The 11,876-nt window shown below is 40.8% G+C and overlaps 2 protein-coding genes across 2 annotated transcripts in view; one reads left to right on the top strand and one right to left on the bottom strand.

The window, feature by feature from the left end:
- Positions 1 to 5,477: 5,477 nt before the first annotated feature.
- On the bottom strand, positions 5,478 to 7,709 carry bhlhe41 (basic helix-loop-helix family, member e41). The gene is made up of 5 exons (XM_008411470.2): positions 7,376 to 7,709; positions 7,219 to 7,285; positions 6,980 to 7,087; positions 6,763 to 6,874; positions 5,478 to 6,564 (listed from the first exon to the last, which is right to left on the bottom strand). The coding sequence occupies exons 1-5, from the start codon at positions 7,435 to 7,437 to the stop codon at positions 5,648 to 5,650; spliced, it is 1,266 nt and encodes a 421-aa protein (XP_008409692.1). The 5' UTR covers positions 7,438 to 7,709; the 3' UTR covers positions 5,478 to 5,647.
- Positions 7,710 to 10,756: 3,047 nt separating this feature from the next.
- Positions 10,757 to 11,876, top strand: part of sspn (sarcospan (Kras oncogene-associated gene)) — a 9,127-nt gene continuing 8,007 nt past the window's right edge. The window contains exon 1 of the mRNA XM_008411469.2: positions 10,757 to 11,309. Coding sequence (XP_008409691.1) covers positions 11,082 to 11,309 — 228 coding nt within the window. The 5' untranslated portion in view covers positions 10,757 to 11,081. The remainder of the gene's footprint in view (positions 11,310 to 11,876) is intronic.

Below are 11,876 nucleotides of genomic sequence, written 5' to 3'. Positions count from 1 at the left end.
ATCCAGAAAATGGATCATTTGCGCAGCCGCGGCACCGCGATTCTGCGCAAATGCGGCCGCAAAGTGTCTTTTATCAGGCGGGTTTTTCCTCACAGAGCGGCTGTGATTGGTGGAGGGGGGAAAGTCTTTCTTATCCAGACGCTTCAGTATCCAAACTGCTTTGGACGGATTCATCCAGCTCCACTTATTAAGGTTTCAATATTTATAAAATATACATAACAAAGTTCAAACTTACATTTTTGTTATTTCATCTGAAAATGTCCTGCAGTGCTGCAGTTTAACCACTTGATGGCACTGCAGGTTCGTTTGTCACCTGGTTTGTTACAAGCGAAATACATTCTTCTGTGATTTTTTTTCTTTTTTAAATCAGCTTTTTTAAAAATAATTTAATGAACTCATAATTGAAACATTAAATAAGCACCAGTTTTTTTGTTCATTTATTGAGAGTAAACATTTCGGGAAATTAATTAATTTATTTTTGTTTAATTTTCCTTTATCGTTGTTATTATTGAACAAAATGTGATTTGTTTACATATTTTTTCTACTCTGGAGTAATTCTATTAAAGATCTGGTTTATTAACTCCGTCTTCTAAACTTAAACARAACCAAAACCAGGTGAGCAAAGAGACATTCAACTTAAATATTTGCATTTAAATGTGTTTTTATTCAGAATAAGCAGTAAATCATCAATTCAGTCATTTATTCAGAATTTATTCAGAAACATGAGTGGTTCCTTTCAACAAAAAAACAGAAGATTTCAGTTGTTGGTGGATATTAACATAATCTGAAACGTGACTATATTCCAACTGGCAGGACTGACCTTTGGCGCCATCTGGTGGTGATGTATTGAATCCCAGTGGGATGCGCTAGGATTCTGTCGAGAATCATAGCGACAGAATCATTCTGTCGCTATGACAGAATCATAGCGTTCAACTTTGTCTTGGACGAATTTCCAAGACAAAGTTTTCTTCTTTCAGGATTCTATGAAAATCTTCTAAAAATTGTGACATCTGAGTTCTTTCAGGCCGTCCTCTAGGATTTTCAGCCTGTCCTGTACAGTTTTAATGGGGGGAAAGATGGCGTCCGGTTTCGGGATTATGCTTTTGTCGATGCACTGCTCACAATATTCTCCATAGAATCCAGTGGGACATCGACAAACATATTCGTTTGAATCCAGAAGTCTGTTGATATGGCATACAAGAACAAAACAATCAGCTCTAGATCAATAACTATTGTGTGATTGGTCAAAAACCTGAAGTGGGTGTGGTTCCCACACTACTGAGGTACTTCAATGTTTTGCTGTAAAAAGTGGTTCTTTGAGCTTTTGAACAATGAACTTCGACCTTCATGCATAACTTTCCCATTTTCATTTAATTATTTTAGAAAAAGAAGAACAGTATGGGATCTATTGTCAGTTAAAATTATTTTAGAAACTGGTAGACACCAGAGGCCCGAGAAATGAAAGGTGGTCTACTTTCTTTCTTCTCCCTACGCCACTGATCGACCAGAGCAAGAGTTCAAGCTTTACACCAGCAGAGGGAGACATTTCCACATTAATAATAGTTTGCAGTTATTAAACCAAAGGGAGGCCATCCAGAATAAATGTCTAAAGTTTTGATAATTATAAGAATTATATTTGTCTAAAAGTAATACAAGTACATAAAAAGCTCAAAAGTATAATGCATAACAATGGAAATAATCAGAAGTGTCATTTATTGGTAGCAGCACCTTACATTAGTGTTTTGTTGTAAATAGCAGCTTGTTTTACCTGAGTTACAACTGATTAGTCCTTTCCGTTTTTCCTGTCATTCATCTGAACCAACTCTAAGGATGTCATTAAACAAAAATCTCACCTGAACTGGTTCTAAGCCAAGTAGCTAATCTAAGATAAGAATGACTGTTTCCTTATTTACCTCATTTCAACAGCTAAACATGTGGAAAAATGCTCTAATTAGATTAGATTGCTGCATGACCTTTCGACCCATATCTGACCAAATATTTAAATTTTACTCAGCAGGGCTCTACAAAATACATTCATCACACTTTCTAGATTTTTTTTTGTAAAGAAATTGTTAAACCCATCCCTGTGCTTTTATTGCCCTTTCCTCCACTACTTTGTATTAGTCTATCACATATAAATCCTGCACAAATACATTGAAGTTTGCAATTAATGTGCACAAAGTTCATGTATTTTTGCTCTAACTGCTTTTTGATACTTCTTCTTGAAGAAGATCATATATTATATATAGCTTTTATAACTTCAAAGAAATATGTAGGGAAACATTATCAAAGGCCAAACAAAATGAAAATCCACCAACTTGATGTTTGTGGGTTTTTAGTGAGAACTGAAAGTAAACTTTAGGCAATCTTGAACTATTTACTCAAAAAATGGCCGTAAGGCAATAAGCTTGAAGTTTTAAAATGTACTATATGAATTGTATCCGACTTATTGGGGGAAAAAAAGCACAGATGAGAAATGGGTTCAGGTAAGCGCTTAAAATGTTTTGAAAAGAATAACTATGAGCTCATTAATGGAGAGAGCAAAAGAATGGTCTTGACCTTGCTTGAAGATTCTGAAAAGCTGGGAGGAGGCCTCTTGTTTCTCCACCAGACTGCACAGACTGACTGTATTTTCTTCATCAGCCTTTCATCACATGATTTCTGTTTAAAGCTTTGGTTTACTGTACATTCTCCTGCTGGGGAGATGATTGTTCAAGCCCTCTTTGTCTGCTGAACTTTTAGTATTATCCTTGGTTTTGGACAGATTAATGACACATAACATAGAACTGCTCAGTGTTCGTTGGTACAACCTCGTTTTACCTGTAAGACCATGAAGAGTTCGAGGACAAGAAAAAGATGACCCTGGTAAAGTTTCATTTTTGATATTTATTTTACAACTCATCAGCAATAATTTAGAACAGCGTACGTGTAAAGCGCCAACGAAAAGTGCAACAGTTGCTCAGGGAAATCTTAAAAAAAAAAAAGAAGAAGAAATCTAGACTTCTACAACATTGAAAAAACATGTATACTTAATGGTATATTGCAAAAAACTATGTACAACAAATACACATGCCACTTGTAAAGTTGATAAGAGCTTTGAGGCAAAACCAACTAAGCAAAACCTACAAAAGCATTGAAATGTTTGTGAAGCACAATGAAGTTTGTGCCTCTTCAGTCACGTGTGAAACCTTTATTTATTTATTTTTTAAAAAACAGAACAATATTACACTTGCAGGAGTTGGTAAAAATAGAAAAGAGGAGCTGAAAAAGTTCTTAACATGGCAATGACCACAGTTTTTCTCCCAGATTCACGTAATGATTGCCTGAAGCGTAGAGCAGGTTTTCCAAATTTCATTTTCCCATGAAGTAGCTTGAAATAAAAATAATCAGCCAGCACTTTACAGCATGAAATGAATACAAACTAACCTGGGTCTTTTTGAAAGAGAAACCTAAACACAACAAAGAACTACAGTGATCGACTTTCTGAATGATAAGGTGACTGAAGGGATTAAAAGCTGAAAAAAGTGCACTTAACGTCTCATCCTACATGGAATATTGGGAAAAATACAGGTACATTCAATATCAAAGACCTATAAGGTGCTATCCTACAATGTTTCCTGGAGGTACAGGAGGTTACTACAATATTCTGGTCAAGAATACCCTTGAGAGTCTCATCTTCCAATTATTCTGACAGATTTGTGAACTTTTTTCCCCCCCAACAGCACTGGCATTCAAAAGAAGCGTTTAAGATGAGGTTCAGCAAATCAGGCTCATCTTGCTGCACTGTTCCCAAAAGAAAAGTTGAATATTAAAACTGATCTGTAGCTTTTGTCATGGTGTGCATGTTGGGACCCACTCAGGTATTTTTAGGATGAGCCAGTTAATTTTCCTCTCAACTAGCCCCATGCAAAATTGGAGTGAGGTAATGAGGACTATGCATCTTCTCCAGATCCCTGTAGCTCACATTTACATGTCAGGCTATTATTTACAACCAGAGTTCGCCTGATTTTTTACATTTTTTTATTTATAAGCCGAGGTAAGTTTCAGCCCCCACATCTGCAAGGGGTGCCACCATGGGGGCCCTGGGGAGGCAAAGTAATGGCTACAAATATTAAAGCCAAGCTGCTTTATTTGTGTACTGTTATGAAGCCTCTCTTTTGGTTTTAGTGTGTGAACACAAGCTTATTAGAGCCCCCACCCCACTCTCCCACCCCATTTCAAAACTTTCTAGAGGCACCCATGCACATATGAGGAGTATCATTGGTTGGGACATAGCGTGTTGGTGACTTAGAATTTTGACACCAATACTGCCTGTCAAAAATATTTTGTCAAAGAGGATTTTAAAAAAACAAAAAGAAAAAACAGTAACTGCATCACAACACAGCCGTGAAGTGTCAATCATTGTCGATAGTCATTCAGATTGTTTGAAACAAGCAGAAGTGCAAAAGGCACACAAAATTACAACCGTATGGAAGCCCAATCCCACCACTTTCAGAAAAAATAGGATATGGTATGTCATAACTGTGAGTTTCAGGCACGGTTTTTACTATGCAAGTCATAACTTTACTATCAAAGTCATAATTTCAATTTTTAATGTCACAATTATAAACCCCAATTGTCATATTTATAGGTTCTAGAATACATTTGTATGATGTAAAACTCCATGCCTATGTTTTTGGGAGGAAAAAAATTTGACTTAAACCTAGAATTTGTCAAAATCAAGATTTAAATGACATTATTATAATTTTTTGACAAAAATTAGGACTTCAGAGTTAAAATTCTGCCTTTAAATATTTTATTTGGCAAGATTTTAAAATAAAATTATACACTGTCATAACTTTGAATCTCAAAATTTGTAATTAGGACTTCCAAAGTCAAAGTTTGAACTCATAATTTCAATTTTGAAAGACCCGATTGTGACTTTCTTTCATATTTTTAACGTTAAAAGTCATTACTTTTACTTTGAAAGTCCAAATTATGACTTTATTTCTCATGTGTTTACATTTAAAAGTGAAATAATAAACTTGCATTTCATTTTTTTTATAGCACACAAAGTCTAAACACTAACTTCAAATGAAATAATTAAGACTTGAAATCTCAAAATTAGGACTTCCAAATTGAAATTATGGCTTCAGGTCACAATTGTGACTTTGTATTAGATTATATTGAAAGCCCACATAGTTATGTTTACTTTGGAGATATATGTGTGACAATGAATCTTGGAATTATAAAGCCTGTCCTTGCATGGTCTCCAGTTCTAAGAGCAAGTTAGAGTAGTCAACTAACCTCAATTATGTTTTGGGGCTGCTGGTGAAAGCCGGAGTACCCAGAGAGAACCAACCCATCCATGGGGAGAACATACAAACTCCGTGCAAAAACAGCCGAAGCTGGGATTTGAAACCGGGTTGCTGCAAGACAACAGCGCTACCAAGAGCCACTTATGATGTTGTATCTAATAAATGTAAAGTTTTAACTCATATTTATGGTATACCGGGTTCCATTTTATACTGTCAAATGGCAGATATGAGCTTCCACACTAATGTCCCCTGCTGCCCCAAGATATTGTATGAGAACTTCCCCGTTTAAAAACTAGCCTAAATAATAAAAAAAATGTAAATACAGAAACTTAGAGAGGTACACAGACTTATTAGCTCGTCTGACAGGCAGAAAGCTGCTCCTGTGGACTAATCTTGCTGTCTGGAGACATGTCATCTACGTCACCCTCTCCGTCGTCACTCGCGGGTGATTCCTCGTGCTCCTCAGGTGAGCTCGCCTCGGCCTCGCGTGATCCGCTGTCATCTTGAAGCTGGGAGTCTTTGGGCTGAGCGGCGGCTCCGAGGTGCGCAGAGAGGCCGGGGAACGCGGCCGCTGCTGCCGCGGCCGCCGCCGCTGACGCGTGTGCAGGATACAGCCAGGGAAACGGGGACGCTAGGGCTGCCGCTGCGGGGTACATGTACTTTTCAATGTTGCTTTTGTCGAAAAAAGGCAAATAGGGCGCCGCAGCTGACGGGTTGATGAAGTAGAAAGGCATGCAAATCGGTGTCTGCTGTCCCACACCGCTTAATCCCATCAGAGAATTCATGAACGCCACATCTGGTCTGGACGGGTCCCCGTTCCCAGACCAGCACATCTTAGTTTTTTTAGCCGCTCTGTCATCTCCAAACTCCTGCTTGATCTTCACCGCTTTGTTGCGCTCACACTCTTTGTCTTTGCCGTCACTCTTTTCCGCCTCCCCGCCATATCCACTGTCCGTGTCTGTGTCGTTCTCGTTAAGCTCCCCGCCCTGGGTCCTCTGGATGACCGGGACGCAGTTGGTTTGACAGTCGGACTTCTGTGTGTCCTGCGCGTCCCCGGCGGGCAGCTGATGCTGGAGCGGCGGTGCGTCCGGCTGACACTGCGCCAGGACCTTGTGGAGGTGGTTGATGAGCTGCGCGCATCTCTGTTCTCTGGCGGTCCAGTTCTCCGCTTGGCTCAGGTACTGCAGGACCTCTTTGGCGCAGGTCTGGAAACCTGAGTGGAACGCATCCAGATCATTGTGGACGGGAGGTTTCAATGAGCGGTCTCCTGCGAAAATTTAAAAAAAAAAGAAAGAAAGAAACAAGTTGAAAGAGTKTCACTTCATTTAGGAAGTTTCTCAAGTTTTCTTCTAGTTTCTTAGGATAGTTCCTCCAAAGAGATGATTAAGAACATTGTTTTTCCCCAAAAAAATATCTAACTTATCTTTAAATGTTTACAACCTAACCAGTGGCATGCGTCTCTTACCATTCTGCAAGGCGACGATCTTCTGGTGCTGCTGCTCGGTGACAGCAGTCAGTGCGTTCAGATGCTTCAGCGTTAACTCCAGCACCACCGCTTTCTCCAAATGACCGAGCGTCTGTTAGAAACAAAGAATTTTAGTGGAGTCCGCAAATTCCAGAAGGCGTCAAAACTTTTCTTTCTTTCTTTCTTTYTTTTTTTCAATACTGTGTCCGGATCTCACCGAGAGCTTCAGATGTTCGGGCAGTAGATCCTTCAGCTGCCCAATACATTCGTTAATTCTGTCTCTCCTCTTCTTCTCTATGAGCCGGTGCGGTAACTTGTACGCATCCTGCTGACAGACATGGCGATGAAGTTAAAATGTAACAGTTTTCCTGTTACAGGTCATAATAAGTTTAATTATTAACTAAGGCTTTTAATGTAACTTCAGAATCATGATTGGTGTAATTAAAGAGCGCGCACCTTCCCACCGTCCTCTCGCTTTATGCCTCGTTTAGATTTGCACATGTAGAGCGGAGGGAAATCCATCCTGAAGTATAAAGAAAAGTGCAGCTATTAAACAGGCTGTACCGATTTTTTTTTTTTTAACGACTTTGAGTTTTCCAAAAGATTTTCTTACCCCAGGAAATCTGCGTGCTCCATGAACTGCCTGTCCTGTAAGTGCGGTATTCTTTCATCCATCACTTCTCCGTAGCCTCTGAACTAGCACTGAGCTTCTCTTTTCTAGTTTTGAAGGGAGGGAGGGGGGAAATGTTTTGTTGCTCGGCGGCTCAAACCCGGATGGCTGAAGGAGACGGTGCGCAGAGTGTGTCCTCCAGTGGAGCTGCGTTTCAGACTGAYGTCTGGAGAGAGAAGCCCGAGCTGCCACTTTGCAAAAAAACCGCTCCGCTCTGCTGTCAGGGCGCACGCGCGCCGCTGGCTGGGAACAGCTTCCGTCTCACGTGTAGGCTGCACCAGCGCAAAGTCCAGTAATTACTACACCGCGCGTGTGTGTGTGGGGGGTGGGGGTGGGAGGGGTGCGCGCGCGTGTGTGTGCGTGTGCGTGCGTGTGTGTGTGTGTGTGTGTGTAGGTGCGTTCGTGTGTGTGTTTGTGTGTGCGCGCGCGCGTGTGTATGAGGACTGCAACAGCAGTTAATTGTGTCGCTCTTCCTGCAGCGATCCAGTGCGCGCCGCTTCGACCTGCCTCCTGAAACGTGATTCATGCGCAAAATGCATGAATGCAGGTGAGCGTTTGGAAGTGGATCAAGTGTTTATTTTTTTTCCTTCTTGTTTCGCGCTCAGCACTGTCGTCTGCTACAACTTTACAGCTCCCGTTTATACTGTACTGATTTATGAATTGATTATCTGGATGTTTTAGATTGAGAACTTGCTTTGAAAGCCCGAATTAAACAAGTAGTACCCAGAAAATATCAATATTGTTAAATAATTACAGTGATAAGTATATACTAATTCACAATATCAATAAAAGTCAAACTATTACGAACACATTGTCTTTAAAGAGTATAGGAAAGTACAGATGTTAGTGTCTGATGACTTTATAAGCATCTGAGTATTTGAGTTAAATGGAGGCACAGCAATGTGTTGTAAGTCAACACCTCAGACACCAGAAAGAGAATTGTGGTCCTCTCAGTTTAGTTCATCCTTGGGAACAATTTTCAGATACTTGAAGGGGCCACATGTATCTGTTTCAAGCAATTATAAGCAGCATAAACAGCATGTAAATATCCAGCTTCCCTGATGTTGTGGAAGGAGATCGGTTCTGTGTTCCAGACATGAACATCTATGGGTGTGAAATAACCCCAGAAGAAAAGCAGAAGACATGGCAAAAATGCTGTTAACATAGTATCATCATAGTGAAACTGTTTTGTTTTTTTGTTTTTTTTTACCAGCACAGACTTAAAAGCCACTCAGCATGGAAGAAGTTATTACTCCAAGAATAACATAAAAAGACAGATTATAGTTTACACAGAAATAAGCTCCTTGTATTTGGAGAAAATGAGCGAAGCGGCTTCAGGAGAACAAAGATAAAATATAGAAAGTTCAACAAAGTTGAACAGACAAAACATTATGACCAGAATGGGGACACTGAATCATCGGTACTCATGCAGTGTTGTTTTGGCATATCCAAATGTTCTTACATCTGATTCTTAATAAACTAGAATATTATTGAAAAGTTAACTCATTTCAGTAATTCAAAGCAGAAAATTAAAATCATAACTTTTTGCAGAGAGATTTATTACACATGGTTTTCAAGTATGAAATTTTGATGACTGAGGCCTCCATCCAATTAAAGTGGGAAATGGCCTGAACTTGAATAGCACTTAATCAAGTCCAGAGGACCAAAAAAGTGTTTCACACCACATTCAGTCATTCACACATTCATATATACTGATGGTGATGAACTACCGGATTGTAACTAAAGCTGCCCTGATCTAACAGAGGTGAGGCTCCACTACCAACAGGCATGGTGGGTGAAATGCCTTGAGAGAAATGCCACAAAAATGAGACAGTCAGAGAAGGGATTTGAACCAGTAACCAAATAATTACAGGACAAACTCCTACCACCAACATCACCCCAACCTCAATGTTTTTTTCTTAGAATAAATGCTAGCCTACTAGTATTATCTAGTATTTGTGCAAAATATTTATTTAAGACCTCTTTTGTGTGAATGACTGCATCAGAGTGGTGTGGTAAGATGTTAAAGGATTAGTTTGACAAGCGGGTTACCCGGGTACTAACCCAGGGTGAGTCAAAACTTTCTACGAGGTTATGATCCTTTGCTTCTGTTTTGTTCAGCCAAGCAACATCTGTCTCCCTCCAGGGAGACAGATTGATTCACATTTAAATCTATAATATTTAAATTTTGTGAGAAACAGAACTTTCAGTTTTCATTTGCTGTAAGTCATAATAGGAAAAATCAGAAGTAAGAGCTTGACATTTGTCTCTCTGTGTGTATATAATGTTAGATTCACATTTGAAATTCAATGACCAAAATAAATGAACTTCCCAATGCTATTCCAATTTTTTTTTTTTAATAATTGGATAATTTATTTGTTGCACTGTTTGCTGTGACTTTCATTCAGAACAAAACTTTGACTTATTCCACAGTGTGACCCGAGACAGTAGCCCGTCTGTTGGATTGGAGCCCGCAGGCCAGACTTTACTTCCCATTTGCACCATGATTGCCGATGACTCTGTCTCCAGTTCACAATTCTCTTTACTAGGATCACTTTTCATAGAGACTGACCATTCCAGTCTGGGAACACCCTACAAGAGAACACACTCCTGTCAAACTGGATCAATTCCTTACGATTGCCCTGTTTTTCTTGCTTTTTACACATTAGCCTTGAAACCAAATATTTACTTGGTTCCTAAGATGTCCCATCCGCTATCAGGTGTCATGATGACAAAATAATACATTTTACACACTTCAGCTGTTGGTGGTCATATTGTTATGCCTGCTCTGTGTATATGGAGAGAGCTCTATATGGAGAGTGGGGTCTGTGCAGCTTGTTACTGTATGCAGCTGCAGGGTTGTCCTCCTGAGCTGCGTTGTGAGTAACCATGGCAGCGGCCCAGCTGTGTGCACAAACACGTGCTTCGCTTTGTGCTTCTCTATTAATCTCTCAGTCGCTGTTTGTCACACCGTCAAAATCAAACATTCTGCGCTAAACGGCAGGAATTTAAACTCTGACCTGCGGAGCTCTCACCCCAGTGACTCTTGCTGCTGTTTTGCACATTTAGATTCTCGTTTCTGAGCCCTTGTAATGCCCTCACATGCCTGGTGATCACATTACTTCTTCCTGTTAGTCATGTGACGGTTTTCTGGCTGGCAGCATATGGCTCTTGTGTAACAGTGCTGACACAAAGAGTGATACAGTCACTCCTGCTCTAACCAAGTGTGACCTCCTCCCCCTGCTCTCCCCCCCACTGGCTTTTTATTAACTCATACCTACTGATTTCCCTCTGTACTTTCCCTGTGTTACCCTGAGAAACCCCCTCTGTGTCGTATGTTGGGAGCTCCCTTTGTGTCTCGCTGCCTCCCCCTTTCCTCCTCTTCCTTCTCTCCTCGGCATGTTGCTTGCTCTATATGTGGCATCGGAGCTGCTGTGAGGAATCCAGTCCAAATGTTTTCCATATTAGTTCAGAGCTTTTCTCTGTTTTCAAATAGCAGCTGAGCTGGGCTTGGTAAAGCCAGGGCAGGGAGGGGACGGGATGGGGGAGGGAGCAGGGAGGCAACAGAGAGACACGTCCACCCCAAAGAAAACGAACTGAAAAAAGTCTCGAAGACAAACACGCAAGGAGTGCGAAGGCACGAGGAAAAATGGGACAGGGCCGGAAAGGTTCGTCAGACAAGAAGCAGAGACAGAAGAATAGAGACGACAGCCCAGCACCAGAGAATGGCAATAAGTGCAGAGTGTGTCGTTTCCCTCTGCTCGTCGCTCTGCTGCAGCTGCTGCTAGGGGTGGCTGTCACAGCCGTGGCCTTCCTCATGCTGGCCATCAGCCCCTCACTGATGGCCCGGGAGACTCCACACTGGGCTGGGATCATTGTAAGCTCTGACTACCCCCTCTTCCATCAGCTACTTGTTTGCATGGAATTTGAATCTCCCATAACTTGTATTGCTGCATGACCCATAGTGCATGACAACAGTGTCTCCCAACACAGGCAGAGCAATCACATATATGCTCGCATTCAAATAGACGTCCCTCTGAATGAATATGAGCCTCACGATCCATCTCAGTTGCATGATTCTGCATGTTCTACTGTCTGAGTGAGAAATTCAAGACGCTCTAAGAGTCTTGGAAGACACGCCAAAACATCCAGTCCCAGCGTGCTGTCTTCCAGTTCACCTCATGAACACATTAGCAGCAACAGAAACCCTGCAGTTATTCGATGTGCATACGTCTCCGTCCCTTCGTTTGGCTTATCGCAAACTCGGACATGAATACACATCATGCATTTCCGTTACACCATACAGAAGTGTGTTTGTATCATTTCTAAAACCCCTTGAGCCAAGTCTCATTTTTTACATTTAATGATTCGTTTTATGATTAAAAATACATTTTTAGAGTTAAGAGCATTAAAATTGGCTTTTTGTGTGTGTGTGTGTGTGTGT

The sequence above is a fragment of the Poecilia reticulata genome, linkage group LG6, assembly GCF_000633615.1.
Source record: "Poecilia reticulata strain Guanapo linkage group LG6, Guppy_female_1.0+MT, whole genome shotgun sequence".
Lineage (NCBI taxonomy): Eukaryota > Metazoa > Chordata > Actinopteri > Cyprinodontiformes > Poeciliidae > Poecilia > Poecilia reticulata.
Note: the sequence above shows the minus strand (reverse complement) of the source record. Positions and strands in the feature narration are given on the sequence as shown.

What these genes read in the sequence shown, in the direction of transcription:
- bhlhe41 (XM_008411470.2), bottom strand. Translation starts at nt 7,437, where the DNA reads ATGGATGAAAGAATACCGCACTTACAGGACAGGCAGTTCATGGAGCAC. An exon ending in AGCGAGAGGACGGTGGGAAG is followed by an intron (nt 7,088 to 7,218) that starts GTGCGCGCTCTT and finishes GTCTGTCAGCAG; the next exon opens with GATGCGTACAAGTTACCGCA. An exon ending in GATCGTCGCCTTGCAGAATG is followed by an intron (nt 6,565 to 6,762) that starts GTAAGAGACGCA and finishes AAATTTTCGCAG; the next exon opens with GAGACCGCTCATTGAAACCT.